This window comes from Piliocolobus tephrosceles, chromosome 3, assembly GCF_002776525.5.
Source record: "Piliocolobus tephrosceles isolate RC106 chromosome 3, ASM277652v3, whole genome shotgun sequence".
Lineage (NCBI taxonomy): Eukaryota > Metazoa > Chordata > Mammalia > Primates > Cercopithecidae > Piliocolobus > Piliocolobus tephrosceles.
In genome coordinates, this window is record NC_045436.1 from 35,509,517 (window position 1) to 35,530,930 (window position 21,414).

Consider the following 21,414-nt stretch of genomic DNA (forward strand, 5'->3'; position numbering starts at 1 on the left):
GATTTCATATATTCCATCACACTTTCCATTACTCATTGATTTAATCATCTTCCCCTCTAGAGGGAAACTCTGATGACCAAGCGTTTCCAGTACCTGACACTCAGTATCTGTGCATTCATAAAGGAACACATGAATGAATAAATGAATGAATCAACCAAACAGATATGGATGCAAACTGAAGACATGAATGTGTAGAGTGAGATGACAATGGCATGATGGCCAGCACATTGATTGTCAATGCACCCCACTCCTGGAAGCAGGAGAAAAATATGTCATAGAGAAACAGACAAACAAAAATATTATTTTTCTTTTATTTTTTACTTCTCTCTTCCTCATACCTTCCTTCCCTCCCTTCTTTTGTTTCTTTCTTTTCTTTCTTTCGGTTTTTTTAAAAATATTGGTCAGCCATATATGATGCCACAGAAAAGACAAGTTAGGTAAGAACTAGAACTGGCCAGTAGACTTTATAACCAGAAGGTCACTGGTCACTGTAGAAAGAGTAACTGGGAATGGCATGGTTTGAAGCTAGTTGCAGACTGAGTATGATTTTCAAAAGAAATTTGGCTACAAAGAGAAGGAGAAAAAAGCCTAATTCTTATAGCTAGAGAAGGATATAATTTAAGGAAAAATAAATTAGGAGAAAGACTAGACCTGACAGAAAAATTCTGAGAGTGTGTTTGAAGAATGACTTTTGCCACTGAGACAGGGTGTAATGGATGCAGTTGAGTACAGGTGCAGAGGGTGAGGGAGTTCTTTCCCAATACCTCCTTTCTCTCTGGGAAATGGAAAGGGAAGTGATCTGTGAGAGTAAGCCAGGTTGTGGTCAGGTAGGAGACCTGAATGGAAGAAGGGTGATTACGGACACCTGGAAAGATTGCCACATACAATGGCACTGCAGTTGTCTCAATCCATGCTGTTGTGATCTGTAGCTCCAGTCATTCGTTGGATTTTCAAATGGAGTAAAGAGATGATTGCAATGATCCCAGGCTGAAGCTTTGCTGAACATCTTTGGCAGAAAGCCCCAGGACCTGAGTAACTATGCAAGATTGCTAGAGGGATAGCTCATGGGGCTGGACTGGAGAAGGAGAGAAATGAATTGAGGGAGGTATCTTAGGGTGAGAGGAATTAAGAAGTCATGGGACTGCAGGTCTTCAGGTCTAAGAGAAGTGTGTGTGTGTGTATTCACACTGGCGTGCATACACACATAGGTATGGGCATATATACACAGGCACACACACACATATCCTTCAGTGGGCATGTGTCATAAGGATATCACTAAATATCTTCAGATCCAAATTTCCAGTTTGCTCAGTGAGGTGATAGAATGAGACCAAATAACCTCTTTTTAATTTTTATTTTCTTAGTTCTCAAGTTTGATGATGCTGTGTTTGTTATGTAGATTATAAGGGTGTAAGGAAGAAAAGGGAAGGCACTAGTTAAATTCTAAATACGCCATAGTAAAATACATTTAATTTACGTCCTAAGTTGTAAAGGGTATAAAGTTTGGGGTATGAAAAATGTATGTATGCAGACTATAGTTATAGGTAAAGATCTTATTTATCCTTAGTAATATACTAGGAGGATTGAAGATGAATGTATTGTTATCTTAGGGATAAAAAAAACCCGTGTAGAATAATAGAAAAAAATAAAATCTGGAAGTTTCTAAAAAGTCAGAGAAATATTGAGTAGAGTGGTGCTTCACATTGGTGGAAAATGGGAACTGTGGGAGGAAAGGACAGCAGAAAGATCTGAATTTATGTGTAAATAATTGAAGACATTTTCTAAGTTTGGCAAGTAGTGAGAATTAAAAATGTATAATATATAGCATTCTATAATATGTAATATACATAATATGCAATCATATATATAATGTTTAAGAAAATCATATAAAATAATATGCAATGGTGTATATATAAGGTGTAACAAAATCATATAAATGTGTTCATTCATTTAAAACTTAAAAGATCCATGTAATCTTTTTGAAGACAGAGGTCACAACTGACTCAGCACTCTCTCTTTGGTACACAGTACTATGCTTGGCACCTGATATTTCTCTCTTTTCTTGAGGAAAAGGAAAGTAGATATAAGATAATATTGTTCCCATTTTTATAACGTAGGCAGAGATAGGAATAACAAATTTTAACAACCTGTAACTTTAAGAAATTCTGTCTTTGCTATAGAATAGATTATATGATCCTTAAGTTGCCAAAATAATCACTATGATCCTTTAGTAATATCATTAATAATATGCCTAATGCCTAATAAGAGAATGAAACATTTTGGTGACCTCTGACCATGTCATAGCAAATCCATTGGTCCTGTGTTATTAGACATTTTTCTCGGGGTCATTCCAATGCCTGTGGATTATATCTCAAGTATATTTCTCCTCCAAGTTATATAGTAATAAGATATGTATATTCATTCTTATATAAAACTAGAATTCTATTTCACTCCTTTCAGCTCTCAGTCCTATATAATATCTGCCAGATCATAATGGAATGAAAATTTACTTTTTAAGACTGGCAAGATGGAAATTTGTAATTGAAGATTTTTTTAAAGAATTTATTATTAAGACCAAAAGAATGACATTTGATTTTTTATTAAAGTATAACATCATACATTCTGAGTACTGTGTGCACACCTAGATTCTTGTCAGTTAAGAAAAGAACATAGGAAAATAAATGAGAGGAACTCGTGTAAAATGCAAATAAATTACAATGGCATGGGATAAACTCATTAAAATTAATAGTATGAATAATCTTCATACTATTAGTGATGAAAATGACGTGATACTTTTTTCTCAGGGGAGAAATGAAACCACAAAAATATGGGAAGAATTATTTCCAAAATGCGTAGTAATGTGGTACCACATTTCTCACTCTGGATAGCAGACTGAACACTAAGTGGAAAACAAAACAAACAGAAATACATATATAAGCAATTCTAGGTGCTCACTTCTTGAGGTTGAGAATAAACAGAGTTCTATAACTTAGCACAGGCTTTTAAACAGTGAGTCCATCTGCAGAAATTGTCATTTGTCCTGCAAGCTTACAATTAAGTCATTAAGTCACAACCAGCAGTGTTAGAAGGGGTAATTAGGAATATGTTGTAGAGTTGCACACTCATAAGAAATTTTTTATGGGAAGGAAAAAATTCTAAGCATTCACTGTGGGGAAGTCTCATAAGACTTTTGAAAATCAAGCATTTCAGCCCAGGAGGCTTTTATTTAGCAATAACAGCCAGAAGAGTTTTTCTTTTACCTCAGTTTAAAGGCTGTTTGAGAATCTTGCCATTTTCATCTATGGCCTAACATGTTCAAAGGAAAAGAAATAGGAAAGTGGATGAATATATTTCAAAGAAAGGATTGCTAAGTTTTTCTTTATATTTTTCTTAAGGAGTCAATTCCAAGCTTCAGTTTGAAATCATGCCAGGTGCTTCATTTGAATCATTCGAGATAAATTCAGACACTGGAGAGGTAGTGACAACCACTATGCTTGACAGAGAAATTCAAGAAGTCTTCACCCTTCGAGGTAAGGGATTTCTTGACTATGCTTCCAAAAAAAAAAAAAAAAAAACCGGTTCAGTGGTGAAATGTTACATTTTGGTGGGGTATTTTTAAATACAATATTATTTAGCCAGTGGTACCTGATTAGTTTAGCCTGACTTTGTCTAGTTAGAACAAATATATTTTAGGTATGAGTCAAAGGCCACAATTCATGCTGTCTTTGTGTTCTATGTCAGTACTAGTACGAGATGGGGGATTCCCTTCATTGTCCAGCACCACAACAATCCTCTGCACTGTTGAAGATGAAAACGATCACGCACCAGAATTTATTGTTTCCAGCTATGACATTGAGGTTCTGGAAAACCAGGAACCAGAGGTTGTCTATACTGTTTTAGCCTCGGATATGGATGCTGGCAATAACAGAGCTGTTGAGTACCACATAATTGGTAAGTTTATTTGTTTGTTTGTTTGTTTGTTTAAGACAGAGTCTCACTCTGTCACCCAGGCTGGAGTGCAGTGGCGCGATGGCTCACTGTAACCTTCACCTCCCGGGTTCAAGCAATTCTTGTGCCTCAGCCTTCCAAACTGGTTAAGTATTTTTATATTAAAATTTCCTCCAGGATGCTGACTGAGTTGATACACACTCTGTGTTGATTACTCTGTGTTTGATACCTGTTGCCTTTCTCTACAAAATACACACCCAGTCAGAACTGACTGGTGCCATGAGCTTTCTCTCTACCTCCTTCTCACACCACCTTGAACCACTGCTCTCCACGTTCTTTAAAAATCTGCCTTTGCAAACTGCTGTGAATTTTTTTCTATGCTAACATCAGTGGATGTAAGGATGGAAAAGATAGTGCTTTTGTATTTTTGTTGCTTTCACGTGATCTGTTTCAATTTTTTTTTTAATTTTTCTTTTCTCATAGCCAGATTCTTACTGGGTCATTTCATCCAGTCCCTGTCTTTAGCTACCACTGGGATGCCAACGGCTCCCATCTCTATCTGCATCCTAGATCTAGGTGCCATTAAAGGATATTGTTTTTAAAAGTAAAGTAATAACTCTCATACAAATATAAAAATGGTACCTGCAAATAACTTTTATTTAACTCACTAATTAATGAGTAACCCAAAAAGATGTTAAAATTGTTTCAAGGAGAATTCCAAGAGCCATACATAGGCACACACACACACTCAAAGCAAATAAGGAATTCTGAAATGCAGAAAAGGTGTATTTGCAAGACAACACTCAGTGGCATTTCACCAGATTTACTTGTATTTCTGTGGACAAGAATCATTTACATTATTATAAGTTTTCAACAATGTACAGAGTGATCAAAAAGGCGGTGAAGGTGGAAGACCACTATGATGACAAAGACACACTGGACACCTGTGCCCCACCCTTCTTTCTTCAATACCAGGACACCTACTCATCTTGTTCCTCCTATTTCAAATTGTTTCACAATTTCCTGACAGCCCCAAGGACCCGGTCTTTATATCCAACAGCATCGCATTATCAGTGTGTCCAAAATGACACATCAGCCTCACCCCCTTTTTACCTCCCCCATCATGGTCTGAGTCCTTCTGCCACTCTCTGCCTGTGGTCTTCAGCTGTCATTTTTTTGTTTTTTGTTTTTGTTTTTTTTGCTTCACTTACTCTTAAAAATGTATGTACCAACACACACATATTTTTATGTTGTCAACTAAACTTTTTCCCATAAACTTAAAAAGTAACAAAGGTGTGTTTCCCAGCATATCCTAAATATTGACACATTAAAATAAGACTGTTATATCACCTTTTAAAAGTATTCGATAGAATAAAAAATACCTTAAAAACATATGAAAGGCGGCCAGGCGTGGTGGCTCACACCTGTCATCCCAGCACTTTGGGAGGCCGAGGTGGACGGATCACCTGAGGTCAGAAGTTTGAGACCAGCCTGGCCAACATGGTGAAACCCCGTCTCTACTAAAAATACAAAACTTAGCTGGGTGTGGTGGCATGTGCCTGTAATCCCAGCTACTTGGGAGGCTAAGGCAGGAAAATCACTTAAACCCGGGGGGCGGAGGTTGCAGTGAGCTGAGATCATGCCATTGCACTCCAGCCTGGGCGACAAGAGTGAGACTTCATCTCAAAAAATATATATATGTGTGTGTGTATATATATTTATATATATTTCATATATATGTATATGTGTGTGTATATATGTATATATGTTTGTATATATGTATATTTGTGTATATATGTATACATATGTGTGTGTGTATGTGTATATATATGAAAGTCATCCTCCACTTGTGTTGCCTTCCTCTTTCCTGGCTCTGCATGTCCCTTCATGGTCCCAAAGTCTCCACCTGTTCTGCCCAAGATGAGGCCACCTTCTCAGCCAGGGTGGAAACTGGGAGCTTCTACGGATGGCTGTGGGACTCAGAAATCTCTCCAGGAACAGAGAGCATAACTTGGATTGGCAAAGCTGCCTGCCAAGCCACTATGCCCAGAAAATAGGCTAAAATGGTGACACAGCAAAGGTGATGGAGGAGCCACACAGGAGATAGGCAGGGTTGTCTGCTAAACCTGCCCTTCCAAAAACAGAACCCAGGCCTAAAACAGCCCCCGCAACCCGGCAAAGAAGGGAATGGGGTGCCTCAGGGACGAAAGGGGAAGGGGATGCTGGCAAGGATGAGAACAACCCTGCACGAACCCAGACGCCTGCACAGCGCAGTCACAGGGAGCGCAGGGCACTGGGAATGCCAAGTGAATTGTACATTGTCATAGTTCACAGACTCTACTGTTTGAACTATGATTTTTTTAAGTTAATAAAAATGTAGAATTTTACTTGTTTTTTTCAATTATATGTATGAACAAGCATTTTCAGTTATATGTTTTGCATTTTTACTTCCTCAATCAATATTACCTTTCTACATCGTTGCAGAATTTTATCATAATGTAATGGACTTCTCTGCTTAAAGTATTGATCATTTTATTACAATTTTCTACAATTAAAATATGTGGATAAATTTAAGATTTCTAAAAATTTCCAGTGAACATAAGGTCTCAGTTTTGAAAATTATATTATTATTGTGATTGTAAGATTAAAATAGCAAAAGTGCATTCCAAATTTTGACAAGTAATAACATAAAAAGTAAAATTGTGTTGTAAATGCATCTCTGAATCAGATTAATGGGTTCCTTTTTTCCAGTGAGTTCATGAATCTGGGAATGCATGTTCCTTTGTGCTAAAATAAGGCAAAGCGGCTGGGTGCAGTGGCTCATGCCTGTAATTCCACTACTTTGGGATGCGGGGGTGGGCGGATCACCTGAGGTCTGGAGTTTTGAGACCAGCCTGACCAGCATAGAGAAACTCCGTCTCCACTAAAAATACAAAATTTGCCGGTGGCGCATGCCTGTAATCCCAGCTACTCGGGAGGCTGAGGCAGGAGAATCGCTTGAACCCGGTAGGCGGAGGTTGTGGTGAGCCGAGATCGCGCCATTGCACTCCAGCCTGCGCAACAAGAGTGAAACTCCATCTCAAAAAATTAAAATAAATAAATAAATAAATAAAAATAAGGCAAAAGGCAAAGCACAGTGCCAAGTCTGTTGCTGTTTCTCTTTGTTACAGATGTAAGCACTGAAAATTCTTGCTCACCTTTTTAAAATGGAAGTATTGTTACAGAAGTTAATTTAGTACGCCTTCTGAGTTATATGCCAAAAAGTTAATGAATAGTCTTTATTTTTTATTTATCTACCACTTGAAAACTTGAATAGGCCCTATAATTTGGTTGATAGCAGAGACCTTCCCCTACTGCAAAAGGATATTTTCCCCAGGCATTAAAGTCAGTTTTTGTTTTGAAATAGAACTTTCAACACTGGGAATTATCACTTTATTTGACAGCCATTTATTTGGGTGACAGGGAGACTTTCTTTTCTAATTTGCAAGAAGAGTGCTTATAAAGGTGAATGTGGGAAAGATAAATTCCATGATCCCAGGTGCGCTCTCAGGTAGAGCAATTTTAGGAATAAAGATATTTAAATTGAACTTCTGGAGATTACCAAAAAACTACCTGTTTCTAAGTAAATTCCTTAGACAACTTCAAGTAACCCAGCTGTACTCAGCCCTCATTTTAGAGATGATTGACTGGTCTACACACCCTTTACTTATTCACTTAAGCCGGGTCATGAATCCTTTCTCCATAACTTCTTATTTTTTCTCTTTGATATCTTTGCCATGTGTTCCCTTCCTGCATGCATATATTATTTCAGATACCCCTTGTTGCACAAGTAGATTACTATGACTCCTAACCTTCCTATTTTCATTTTCCTTTTTTTTTTTTTAAAGACAGGCTCTTGCTCTGTCACCAAGGCTGTGCAGTGGTGCAATCACAGCTCACTGCAGCCTCTACCCGCTGCCAGGCTCAAGCAATTCTCCCACCCCAGCCTCCTGAGTAGTGGGGACTACAGGTATATTCCACCATGCCTGAATAACTTAAAAACTTTTTTTTTTTTTTTTATTTTAAGAGATGAGGTCTCACTATGTTGCCCAGGCTGGACTCAAATTCCTGGGCTCAAGCAATCCTCCTGCCTTGGTCTCCAAAAGTGCTGGGATTACAGGAACCATCCTGTTTTCTAATCAAACTTTGCATTGCTGCCTCAATACTATTCTTAAAATAGAAATTTGATTCACGACACTTTACTGTCCAAAATCCTTCAGGGGGCTCCCTCGTGGATTTCAGGAGAAACTATAGAATCTTCAGCGGTATACAGAAAGCCCTTCACCATTTTACCCCTGCTTACCTCCCAGATTCATGTCTTTCCTCTGCCACTACTGCCAGCCCTTTTCCTACTCTCCACATACAGACACCCAGGAACCCTGTGTACTAGTCACACCCAAACATTTGCAGCCTGTTAATTCTTATATTCCTAGAACTTCTCACAGGCTCTTTCCTCTGCATGCAACACTCTCCCCAAAACTTGTAGTATGGCTTCCTCCACTTTAGGGGTGAGACTTGATGTCACTTTTTCCAATAAGCATTTCTCGGTCATACTAACATGGGACTATGTGCCCTTCCTCTGTACTTCTCAGAGAAACAGCACCCCTTGGCTAGCACTATCTGTATGCACTAATTTAGCTCTCTGTACATATGATTTTCACACGGTACTATAATATCCAAGTATTGACCAGCCTTTCCTTTTAGACTGCAACTATTGGAGCTAGGTCATGTCTTACTCCTTTCGTATCTGTGGTCTCGAGCACAAACTTGACACATACGAGGTGCTCATCAAATGTTTGCTGAATGACTGAATCACTTTATCAACCACAAATACTACAGAAATGTGGGTTTGTCCAATCATCTCCACTTTTGGTGTAAATTAACTATGCCTCATGAATACAAATGCAGGGCCCTCTCCTCCCCCCTAAAACTACCTATTGCTGTTGTTTCCTCTGAATGCCGTTCCACTTGGTCCTCATATGCCTCTGATATGCAGACTTTATTAAGTTCCCACACTATTGGTCTTGCTCTTCATCCAAGAATATGACTGGCAAGTATTTGAACCACATTTCTCCTCACTAATTTTCAGGGTTATTTAAAAATGTCTTTGAAAGCTTTTTGTCCCTGTGTTCAATTTTAAGTTTTATTCTACTTGATACCGTGGATTATAATAAAGGGCAGTTTTTTTAAAGGAATACATGAATAGAACATTGCCTTATTTATGTTTTGGAAGAAATAGGCAATTGTCCAACTAACTCTAACCAAAGTGTTACAATTCATGGACAAAATGCTGTGGACATGTAGAAGGGAAGGCTTACTGCAATAGTATAACAGGCATGAAATCTGTAGTGGGTAATATTTGGGAAAATAACTACAAATGAAATCTGTTCATTTCTGATTAATATCTTAAAAAAGGACGTTATATTCTGTTTCTTATCCCCAACTCCTATTGTTTTGTGTTAAATAAAACATTCACCTTTATCCTCTTATAAGGAAAAATATATTAAAATTAAAAGTTGTAGATGCACACAAAAAAATCATACGGCTGCAAATCAGTGAAAGCAAGTGTTCTAATTATTGACTGATTAAAGATAGGCATTGAATCATATTATTCTGTTTATCCCCTCAATAGAATAGAAGTTTCATGAGGGCAGAGCCTTTATCATGTTTACTGTTGTATCCCCAATATTTACGGAAGTGCTAAGATACAATATAATCAGGAGTAAATATATTTTTGAATGAATGTATAAATGAATACCATAGACAGTGCTAGCAAAGAGCTGCTACTTTTTCAATTCAAATGAATTTGGAATTGTTTTCTTTAATAGATGGAAATACCGATGAGTACTTTGCTATAAATGAGATGTCAGGAGAACTCTCAACCACTCGTTCTTTGGACCGGGAGCAAGTCAGCAATTTTACCCTTGCCATTCTGTGCTCTGACCTGGGAGATCCGCCTAGGAGCTCTGTAATACACCTGCAAGTTAGAGTTTTGGATGCCAATGACCACAGTCCTTCTTTTCCCACACTTTATTACCAGTTCTCTGTGAGAGAAGATGCTGAAGTGGGAACAGTGGTTCTTGTGCTTTCAGCTGTGGACAAGGATGAAGGCCTGAATGGGCAAACTGAGTATTTTCTGACTGATGAGGCTTCTGGTGCATTCACCATTGATCCTATGTCAGGCACATTGAGAACCAGCAACACCCTCGACCGTGAAGCCAGATCTCAGCATACATTTAGTGCTGTGGCCAGAGACTGTAGCATCCAGGGTTCACGAAGCACTACTGCAATTATAAAAGTATGTGTCACTGATGTTAATGACAATGATCCAGTTTTGGAACAGAACCCTTTTGATGTGTTTCTTTCGCCCCAGTCACCTACAAACCAGACAACTATCATTGTGAGAGCCGATGACCCAGACTTGGGGCCCAATGGAACTGTGATTTTTAGTTTTGCAGAGATCCAGTCAATGTTTTCTATTGATAAACATACAGGAGAAATTCAATTTCAGCAAAATCCATCTTCAGAATACTTCCCCATCTGGCTGCAGTTAAAAGTTACAGACCAGGGTGTTCCAGCCAGGACAACCACAGGTCTCTTGGTCATCCACATGGAAGGAGAAGATGTAAAGATTTCCTTCAGCCACCATCTGTATAAAGGGCTCGTGACTGAAAATTGTGAGGCAGGTGAGTGTCTCTTCAAGTTTTTCATATAATGTACTTGTTTTGGCAAAATGCTTAAGAGTACGGATTATACTACAAGAGTGCCACTGCGCATTCAGTTATACATTTTTTAGTTCAATGCCTATTCTTGATGTTGGAATAAACGTGCTTAAGAGGAACCTGGTCTGAAATGAAATGTCAGGGCAGAAGACAGTGAGGACCAAATTCCTTCTGACCTCTAAAGGAGGGCCCTCCCATTAAAGATTCAGTTAGAAAAGCTAATAAATAAATGGATGGGGAGCCTTTAATCTCCTATTCTTACTGTGTTTTCTTGACCTCTTGTCAGAGTTGTTCTTAGTTCCCTTATGTTTGGAATTACTTAATTAAATTTAGCTTTTATCTTTTTAATAGAACTTACTCTAAAAATTTCTTTATTAAATATCACACATAAAAAAGGCTAGAAATACTTCTGGAAATAATATAAGCATGTATCCATAAATATCCAGGTAGATGTATATGTCAAGACATCTGAAGCAATAGGTTAGGACCTCTCTTGGAAGAGCAAATATAACATGTGTGAAGGGCATAAGTCTGAGTTTAGAGGTGAGCTAAAAGTTGCAGCGTAACAGGAAAGAGAAAGGCCAAAGGAAAGGATGACAGTTAAGGAAGCTGTTGAAACTGACTAGATGTAATTAATCTACACCTAGGTCAGCAGGGTTTCTTGAGCCCCTGTGAAAAACAATGACAACATCATAAAATATTGATTGACATTTCAAGCTGGCTGATGCTTTGCTTGGAACATGAACTCATTACAAACTGCCAGATCATATTTTAGACAACAGAAGATTATTTTTCCTCATTTGTTCAATTTTTTTGCTTTCAAATCCCCAAATTCTAGTGTTCTAAAAGATTGTAAATCTACCTACCAGTGTTAGAATAGCCTTGATATCAATTATTTAAGAACATTTTATAGCTGCCAGCATTATTTTCTCCCCAAATATGCCTGCAATTTTAACCTTTATTTTCAACTGAAAAATACATGCCTATCAGAAGCTTAAGTTTTCTGTGGGCCACTCACACATTTGATCTATGAGTAGGCACCACTTGGCATCCTGAGTGAATTATTTTTGGTATTATCATAAATTTTCATCACTCCAAACTACTTTTAACATTTTCTTATTCTTTTAAGAAAACAAAAAATTAAAAGTTAAAACAAATAACTCCAATGTATTGTTATGTGTTTAACATTTCTTTGTTGGAAAGCCCACAGGTTCAGCTTTTGATTAATGTTGCATTCATCTATTAACAATATTAAACTTAGCACCTCAATTGTTTAAAATAATGTAGAGTTTCTATTTTAAAATCAGACTTTTGATTGGTAAAATTTCTTTAAGAGTCAGTCATTAAATGTTCACTTAATCATAGGAAGAGGCACTCTCAGAATTTCTGGTAAGACACAGGCTGGCCCCACAGCAGTGTGACAAGAAAAGTTAACATCCAAGTGACTCCCTACTCTTTACTGTGAATGCCCCCCTCCTGACTACCCCTTTCCCCTGCATTTCCAAGCCAGATTAGAGAGAGAGAATGTAACTGTTCTGAATCTCTTAAAAGTTAAGGATAAACCACTTGGTTGCCCATGATGTTTCACTCCACTAAACCATTTAAATGAATCTCCTAGAAACCAGCTTTTATTTCTCTGGTTTCATTTCCAGTGTTTTCGCTGTCATGATAAAAATTAGTCAGCAACCATAGTCCATGATGTGGACTATTCACAACTTTATGCATTTCATTGAATTGCCAGGAGGGGAGAAATTGAAATTATGAATGATATTGATACCCCACTTAAAAGTAAATACTCAGACCTTGAAAATGAAATAAAATTAAAACCTGATGACACATGGGTGCACTCTCACTACTAAAATGTATTCAGTATTGTACAATACATAAATTAGATCTTGATGTTTTGGATGAAAAACCCTTTTTCCAGCTCTTTGGCAGTTGATCTGTTGAATTCAGGCTCCACTCTTGGTAAGGCTGGGCACATGTGTATTAGAGTGTGAAACTCGTGACACTAGTTAGTGTAGCTGAGTGGGTCCGCCTCTGTCATGGCTCTACTGGGCATATTCTCTTTGATGACTTTCTCACAGGGATGCTGTAAAGATTAAATCAAGTTTTAAGAGGATACTAGTCATTGCTTTCTTTGGTTGTTATTTTTGTCATCTTCCTGTCCGATATCTAAAGTTAGCTGGGTATAAATTCTCACCAGAGCAAACAGTTGTTACATAACAATTACATTACAACAATGAACTACTTGTGGTTGTTAGGGGCCTACAGTATGTCTTACTTTGTCTTCAAACCAGATAAGAATGATACTTTCCAAGAATGAATTATGATGAATTTCTCCATAAACACAGGATTATTCTCAGCTTTGGAGCGTATGAATGTTTCCACATATGAATTCCTATGATAATGAAAGAGGGAAGCAAGTGTTATCTGTCATTCCTATTTTGTTATTTAGGGACAGTCTCATATTTTAGTAAAAATTCATTGTATTGAGCATTATCTAACTAGCCATATACAATGGTATGGAATTTAATCACTTTACTTATGACTCCAAGATGGCTCTGGAGGAGAAAGAGAAAGTCTTATTCTCAGAAAAAGGTACATACTTCACAAAGCAGTTTTTATCTTTGCAAATTCACCCAAGTCCCACATCTGGCCCTCAGCCATACAGACACCAGACCTTATTTGATTAACTCACTAAGGAGTTCCTTTCCCCAGGAGTGGGAACTTATTCATCAATATGAAAGAGATTGATATATACACCATGCCAGTTTTGTTATTTATTTGGTGAGCTGTGATTGTTATGTAGATTACAATAATCATATCAGAATGACCAGTTTTCCCTTTCTAAGAATAAAAGACACAAGAAGCCAAGTTATAATCAGAAAGTTATTTGCTAATCCTCAATAATTAGGAGCAGGATCTATTCAAGTGTTGAGTGTCATCAGCCTACATTACTCTTTCCTCAGGCAGAGTTTACATAGCACTGCCAAGTCAGATTTTATGATGCCTTCATTGACTGGGCTCCCATTACTCACCAGTTTCCTTTTGATTTACACATTCCTTGTTGGTATCTTAACACCTCTGTCAAGACTTCAGCCCTGGAAGCCACTTATGATTTTTTATGACGATTTTGCATAACTCTGCTCTAAACTGTTCTGCTTTATTTATAAACATAAAAGGGTTAATATTTTGGAACCATATTAATACTTTTTTCTGTTACCTATCTGTGGATAAGACCTTCCATCTATTCTACATAACACATCCATTTGCTGTAGATAGCATTAGGATTGCTATAGTGGGAGTACAAAAAGAGGATAGTCTGCCTTTGATAAACAAAATAGGGAGTGGGGCTCATAAAAAATATTAGATCAAGCATCAACAAAATCAACTAATTTTGTGTGCGTGTCAGTTGTACTGTTTAAAACTGTAACTCAGCTTCATACATCTTTAACTCTTGAAGGACACTCATCAGTATTCCTGAGGATGCCCCTCATGGTTTTTCTCCTTCCCCAACATGCTTCCTATTAAACATTGACTATATACTTGGTATGTTATATACAATATTCAATTTTAAGGGGCCTTGAACATCTATTCATTTAGTCTTTTAAAAGGTGGTTTTGATGATCAAATGAGCACTTGTAATCTCTAAAGCATTTCTCCATCACCATTACCAACAGTTGTAAGTCTAAGATATGAAGAAGAAAGGGCAGCCAGACCCTGTGGATAGCAGAGCCAGAGGATGTTTGCTTCTAGTGGGTATTCCCCACATGTTTATTGATATCATTTTACCATTTAATCGTTACTTCTAAGATAACAAAAGGCATATATATGCACAAATAAAAAAAGAAAAAGAAAAAAACTCATGGGGTGAGAGGGAAGGGTGGGGGAGATAGTTGTGCCAGGCAGTGGAGAAATATCATGCACAAAGCTTGGGGCCTCCAGAGGGTGTGGTGAGTTGATCTTGGGACCAACTGTTTCATCTGGAATAGCTAGAGAGCAGCGTGCACAGAAGCTCATGTGGTTTCCAGCGATAACTTGGGAGAGAGAGACATCGACGGCCTTTCAATTACCAATATCAACCTTGACATTGTAGAAATCTCACTTTGGAAGCTGTGTGGAGGGTAGCCTGGAGGAGAGAGATGAGTTAGGAGGATACTGTGGTGATTTACGTGCTAATGACCCAGGCCTGAAGAAAGCCACAGCAGTGAGGGATGACAAGAGGGAATGTGCTTCTCAAGTGTTTCCAAGGCAACCTCAATGAGGCCTGGGAGTTATTTATACCGGAGGTTCTCAACCAGGACTACACATAGAGATACCAGGGGAGCTTTAAAAAATTACTAATGCCAGCCGGGTGCAGTGGCTTACGCCTGTAATCCCAGCACTTTGGGAGGTGGGGGTGGGTGGATCACCTGAGCTCAGAAGTAGAAGTTTGAGAGCAGCCTGACCAACATGGAGAAACTCTATCTCTACTAAAAATACAAATAATTAGCCAGGCATGGTGACACGTTGCCTGTAATCCCAGCTACTCAGGAAGCCGAGGCAGGAGAATCGCATGAACCCGGGAGGCGGAGGTTGCAGTGAGGCAAGTTTGCGCCATTGCACTCCAGCTTGGGCAACGAGAGTGAAACTCCGTCTCAGAAAAAAGAAAAAATTCTAATACCTAGTCATCCACCCCTTTCCTGCATCCAGTTAAATGGTAATCGTTGAAGGTAGACCACACATTGTTTATTTGTAGAAGCTCCCATGTGATTCCAATGTGCAACCAAAGGTGAAGATAGAGGGAGGCCTGAGAAGAAAATCTAACGCAATGTCAATATTTTAAGGAGTTGATGAAATAATGTGTCTAAAAAGGAGATTGAGATGGAGGGCTAGGGTGGTAGTGACAATATCCAGGAGGATGGTGTTAGAGAAACAAGAAAGTGGCACATTTAAGAAATGGGGCGTTCAACCATATTTAATATAGAGCAGGGGCTAGGTAAGATAGAGACTGAAAAATGGCTACTGGTTCATTTGGGGGCCTGTCCCCAAAGCAGAAGTAAGTGAGGTAGTGGGCTGCCACCTGCTGGTAGTGGGACTACAGCTCAGTGAGTCCTGGGCTTGGTTGAGTTGGGAAGAGCATTACCTGAGATGTTTTGGGGTTACCATCTTGGTATCGGGAAGTATGAACATAGGAGAAAAGAAGGCATGTCTGAAATAACAAGTCCATGTATTAAATATAGAGGATAAGGCAATAAAGGGATGGCAAAATAAGGTGCTTGGAGAGTCTAGAGAGGAAGTTCTGAGGAGTAAATTTGCTCTGTTGAAGTTGTTCAGGATTTGGGCCAAGAATAGATACCAGCAGCCCAGGTTTTCCAATGTGAATTCTGGAGTCAGCTGTGGCTTCTTATAGGAATTCCTCACAGCTAAATGGAACAACTTGGGAGGGAATTGAGATGTTGGGAGATTCAATAGAGATTTATTTTAAAAGCCAGAATATAGTGAAGTGCAGAGAGAAAAAGTGAAATCAGTCCCTGAAATCAGACAGAGACATCAGTTTATATTTCACAAGATTTTCCTATGAAGGGAAAGAAAGGAAAGTGGCAATAGCTTGAAGAACCCTGAGGAATCAGAGGGATATTTTGTTCTGTTTCTGAAAGTAGGAGGAGGTTTCAGTATTTGTGATTTATAGCACTGGAAAATTTACAAGAAACTTTCATTTTTTTTATTGTAGAAAATTTGTATTTTTACATTTAAAAAATTTTAATGTTTAATTTCTGCAGGTATGTAGTAGGTATATATATTTATGGGGTAGATGAGATATTTTGATACAGACATGCAATGTGTGATAATCACATCAGGCTAAATGGAGTATCCATCTCCTCAAGCATGTATCCTTTCTTTGTGTTGCAAACAATCCAGTTATACTCTTAGCTAATTTTACATGTAAAATAAATTATTGTTGGTGGTAGGAACCCTATTGTGCTATCAAATACTGGACCTTATTCATTCTATCTAACTATATTTTTATACCCATTAACCATTCCCATTTCCCCTCTAACCTCCCATTACCCTTCCCAGCTTCTGGTAACCATCCTTCTTCTATTTCCATTAGTTCAATTATTGTAATTTTTAGCCCCCACAAATAGGTGAGAAAATGTGAAGTTTTTCTGTCAGTGCCTGGCTTATTTCACTTAACATAATGACCTCCAGTTCCATCCATGTTGTTGCAAATGACTGGGTCTCATTCATTTTTATGGCTGAATGTTACTCTATTGTGTATGTGTATCACATTTTCTTTATCCATTCACCTGTTGATGAACGCTTAGGTTGCTTCCAAATCTTGGCTATTGTGAACAGTGCTGCAGTAAACGTGGGAGTGCAGATATCTCTTCAATATACTGATTTTTCTCTCTTTTGAGTATATACCTAACAGTGTGATTGCTGGATGACATGATAGCTCTAATTTTAGTTTTTTGAAGAACCTCCACACTGTTATTTATTTGTAGTGGTTGAGCTAACTTACATTCCCACCAACAGCATATAAGGATTCCCCTTTCTCAACATCCTCACTAGCATTTGTTTTTTTCCTGTCTTTTGGATATAAACCATTTTAAATGAGGTGAGATGATACTTCGCTGTAGTTTTCTGATTTGCATTTCTGTGATAATCAATGGTGTTGAGCACCTTTTCTTTTAACTGTTTGCCATTTGTTTGTCTTCTTTTGAGAGATGTCTATTTGGGTGTTTTGCCCATTTTTTAATTGGATGATTAGATTTTCTTCCAAAGAGTTGTTTGAGCTTCTTATACATTCTGGTTATTAATCCCTTGTGAGATAGATAGTTTGCAAGTATTTTCTCCCTTCCTGTGGGTTGTCTCTTCACTTTTCTGATTGTTTCCTTTGCTGTGCGGAAGATTTTTAACTTGATACGATGTCATTTTTCTTTTTTTGCTTTGGTTGCCTGTGTTTGTGGGGCACTAAAGACATCTACTCCTATTCCAATTTCCTAGAGAGTTTCCCCAATATTTTCTTTTAGTAGTTTTATAGTTTGAGGTCTTAAGTTTAAATCTTTAATCCATTTTGATTTAATTTTTGTATGTGGTGAGACATAGGGGTCTAGTTTTATTGTTTTGCACATGGATATCCAGTTATCCCAGCACCATTTATTGAAGAGACTGTTCTTTCCCCAGTGTATGTTCTTGGCACCTTTGTGAAAAATGAGTTTACTGTAGATTTCTGGATTTGTTTCTGGATTCTCTATTCTGTTTCATTGGTTTATGTGTTTGTTTTTATGCCAGAACCATGCTGTTGTGTTACTATAGTTCTGTAGTATAATTTGAAGCCAGGTAATGTGATTCCCTTCATTTTGTTGTTTTCGCTCAGGATAGCTTTGACTGTTATGGGGCTTTTGTAATTTCATATAGATTTTAGATTTTTTCTCTCTATTTCTGTGAAGAATGTCATTGGTATTTTGGTAGAGATTGCATTGAATCTGTAGGTTGCTTTTGGTAGTATGGACATTTTAAGAATATTGATTCTTCCAATCCATGAACATGGAATATCTTTTCCTTTTTTGTGAAGCCTCCTCAATTCCTTTCATCAGTGTTTTATAGTTTTCATTGCAGAAGTCTTTCACTTATTTGGTTAAGTTAATTTTTAGGTATTTTATTTTGTTTGTAGCTATTGTAAGTGAGATTACTTTCTTGTTTCTTTTTCAGATTGTTTGCTGCTGGCATGACAATATGCCATGAATTTTTGTATGTTGATTTTGTATCCTGCAACTTTACTGTATTTGTTTATCAGTTCTAATAGTTTTTTGGAGGAGTCTTTAGGTTTTTCCAAATATAAGATCAGATCATCTGCAAACAAGAATAATTTGACTTCTTCATTTCCAATTTGGATGTCCTTTATTTCTTTCTCTTTTCTGGTTTCTCTGTTTTGCTGAGGTATGTTTCTTCTATACCCAGTTTGTTGAAGGTATTTATCATGAAGGGATGTTGAATTTCATCAAATGCTTTTTCAGCATGACTTGGGGCCTCCTAAACCTTTTCTGGAGGTGAATCTTCACTGGGCTTATGTACATGACTACCCAATTAGAGAGGTTTGCCAGTTTCTTTTTGAGGGTCTTGTAGTCTGTTGCTCTCTCAGGTATCGATCTGCAGTACTTCACATTCTCTGAGACTGCTGTAAGTCACTAAGTTCTCTTTTGTTCTCAGCAACCCTCAAGCATCCAGAGTATGCTGGCTCCCCATCAGTATTCTGAGCCAAGTTAACACAGAAACTATCTCCACAGGCAGTCCCCTCAAAAGCTATAAAGCTGGATGTATATTCTACCCTTCTCTTTCCATCCCAGTGGAGAAGACGCAAGTTGTGTGTTTATTCCCATTTGCACTGTTGCTGGCTTGGGAGAGGGTCCACTGGGGGTTAAATGTGATGTCTACGGTGACTGTTCTTGGTTTTGAGCTTGCCTGGTGTCCCATGACTTCTTAACTGCTTTTGCAGTTCTCTTGAAAGCTTTTTGGAACATATGTTCTTGTTAAGTTAGTGCCTTTGCGCAGCAAGGTCTGGGGTTTCCCATTTTGCCATCTTGCTAATGTCACTCCAGACTTTTCTTAAGTAGTTGCAACATGTTTAGTTTCAATGGTTGGACACTTAAGTGATAACAGATAATTCAAAATCATCCAAATGTTTGAAAATCTGTTTCTCTGAAGTCGGTCATCAATAAGAAAATGTGGCATTGCTTAAGAATAACAAACATAAAACTCCAGAATTATTTACTCATGCACTTCTATGCATACAATGTTTTCATAATTACCTAAATATTTTTATAATTATTGATTTTTACAGTCATATAGCATTAATTGTTATCTAATTATGCTTTTAAATTGCTGCTGTGAGTGGTCAGAGTTTTAAAACTCTATTTTTGTAAAGAAGAAAAAACCAAGAACATTAAATGTTTTACACGTTTTAAATATGGTGTTAGACTTGAAGTAAAATTTATAAAAGCTTGAAAATGTAAAAGGTAAATTATTCTGTATGTTTCACTTAACTCATTTGAATTGAAGGTACAGTGTTGGTTTTCATAGCTTACCCTTTCTACCTTGATGTTGTGAAATGAATATTAAGTTTCATCCATATGCCTAGAGATAGACTTTTATTTAAAATTTTCACAGTAAGCAGATGCCTAGAAGGATTCTAGTCCCTTTCATTATTTTTTCTTTTTTCAAGAGAATCCCCAGTTTGGACTTTGCCAAAGGAAGAACATATAAAACATTTGCAGCTTCTTGCTGACTTCAGTGTTTAGTTTGAAGTATTTTCATTGAATGAAATTCTTTTGTGTTACAATTCCATTTGCTATTATGAAAATTTGATTTGTAATAAAAATAGGATTGTTCCTTTATGAGAGAGGCCATGTATAACTCTTTTTTGCAATTCTGTACTCATCTTTATTCTTTTCTATGTAAGCAGTCACTATGTTTTCTTTCGTAATTGGGCATATGATACGCATTCTAACCCATGAAAAAAAAAGGCTGTCAGCAAGATTGTTTCTTTTGTTGGCATAGCTGTTTCTTATCTTACTGCCATTCTTAAGACTTATATGACAAGCCAGTTGAAATAAAATTTCCTGTGTTTAGGAAATAAATTGTACCCGGAAGCACAGAACTTTGAGCAGTGGGGATAAAACATATTGTACTGCTGTATAGGCACATTCCTACCTAAAATGTAAGACATTTTTATATTAGCAATATGTCTCTCAAAATATAATAAAATAAGCATCAGATTATGATGCAATTTGAAAGAGTTCTCAGTATGTGTAGTAACTTGATTCCACCATGATTGATTATAATTCATTACTTTGTCACTAAATGACTTCATAACTGGCTTGAAAAGAATAACCATTTGGAAATCCTGACAAATAATTTTTAAACTTTGTTACAGTTTATGTTAAACATAATGTTTGTAAAGAGAGTAATATATTTAGTTGAGTTTTCTTGCTCTTTTTCCTTAACAAATTCTGTTTTATGCCTTTTTTTAAACTGAGCTTTCACTGAAGTTTCAGTTTTGCAGGCAATATCACATACTTATTTCCTTTAATATTTATAGTGATCACTGCATTTTTGAGTGTTAAGCATTGAAAGAATTCTAGGGAAAACTACAGTTTGTTCCAGAGCCTTTTCTTTTTTCTGTTCTTTTCAGTAAAATCCTTTTATATATCCAGAAAAAATATCAATTTGGCTTGGTTTAGCAGTCATTTTTGTTATTACGTCCAGCAAGATGGGTTTCATACTGTGGTCTCTGGGACTTGTGTATGAGGGTTCAGTGAGATGGCTCAGCAAAGATCTTGAGTAGGTGGTTTTTTGTTGTTTTGTTTGTTTGTTTTTTCTAACTACTGCAAATCTCACTATCAGATGTGGTATTATAGCAGTGAGTTATTTGAAAAAAAATCAGTTAAAAAATTGCTGTTGGCTTACAGTGACCCTGTAGGCAGAGACCAGGATTCTTCTAATCTCTCATGCTAGAAAACATCAGTGTCCTTTCTCCTCTGTCTCCCTTTTTAACCTCTTTTCTTCCCGTATTCATTAAGCATCTACTTCATACAAAGAAATAAACTTGATACACAAAAAAAATGTTTTATTCTTGAAAAATTATACTGAGCAAAATTTCAAATGCCCATCCCAAGGTAAATGAAAAAGAAATTGTGGTTTTCCATTTAATAGAATA

General features: G+C 37.2%; 1 protein-coding gene across 1 annotated transcript in view; it reads left to right on the forward strand.

Annotated features, from left to right (window-relative positions):
• The window catches only part of DCHS2 (dachsous cadherin-related 2), a 261,718-nt gene that overhangs the window by 198,538 nt on the left and 41,766 nt on the right, over nt 1–21,414 (forward strand). Inside the window, exons 11-13 of the mRNA XM_023226330.3 lie at nt 3,396–3,530; nt 3,742–3,951; nt 9,816–10,673. Of these exons, the coding sequence (XP_023082098.2) occupies nt 3,396–3,530; nt 3,742–3,951; nt 9,816–10,673 (1,203 nt within the window). The remainder of the gene's footprint in view (nt 1–3,395; nt 3,531–3,741; nt 3,952–9,815; nt 10,674–21,414) is intronic.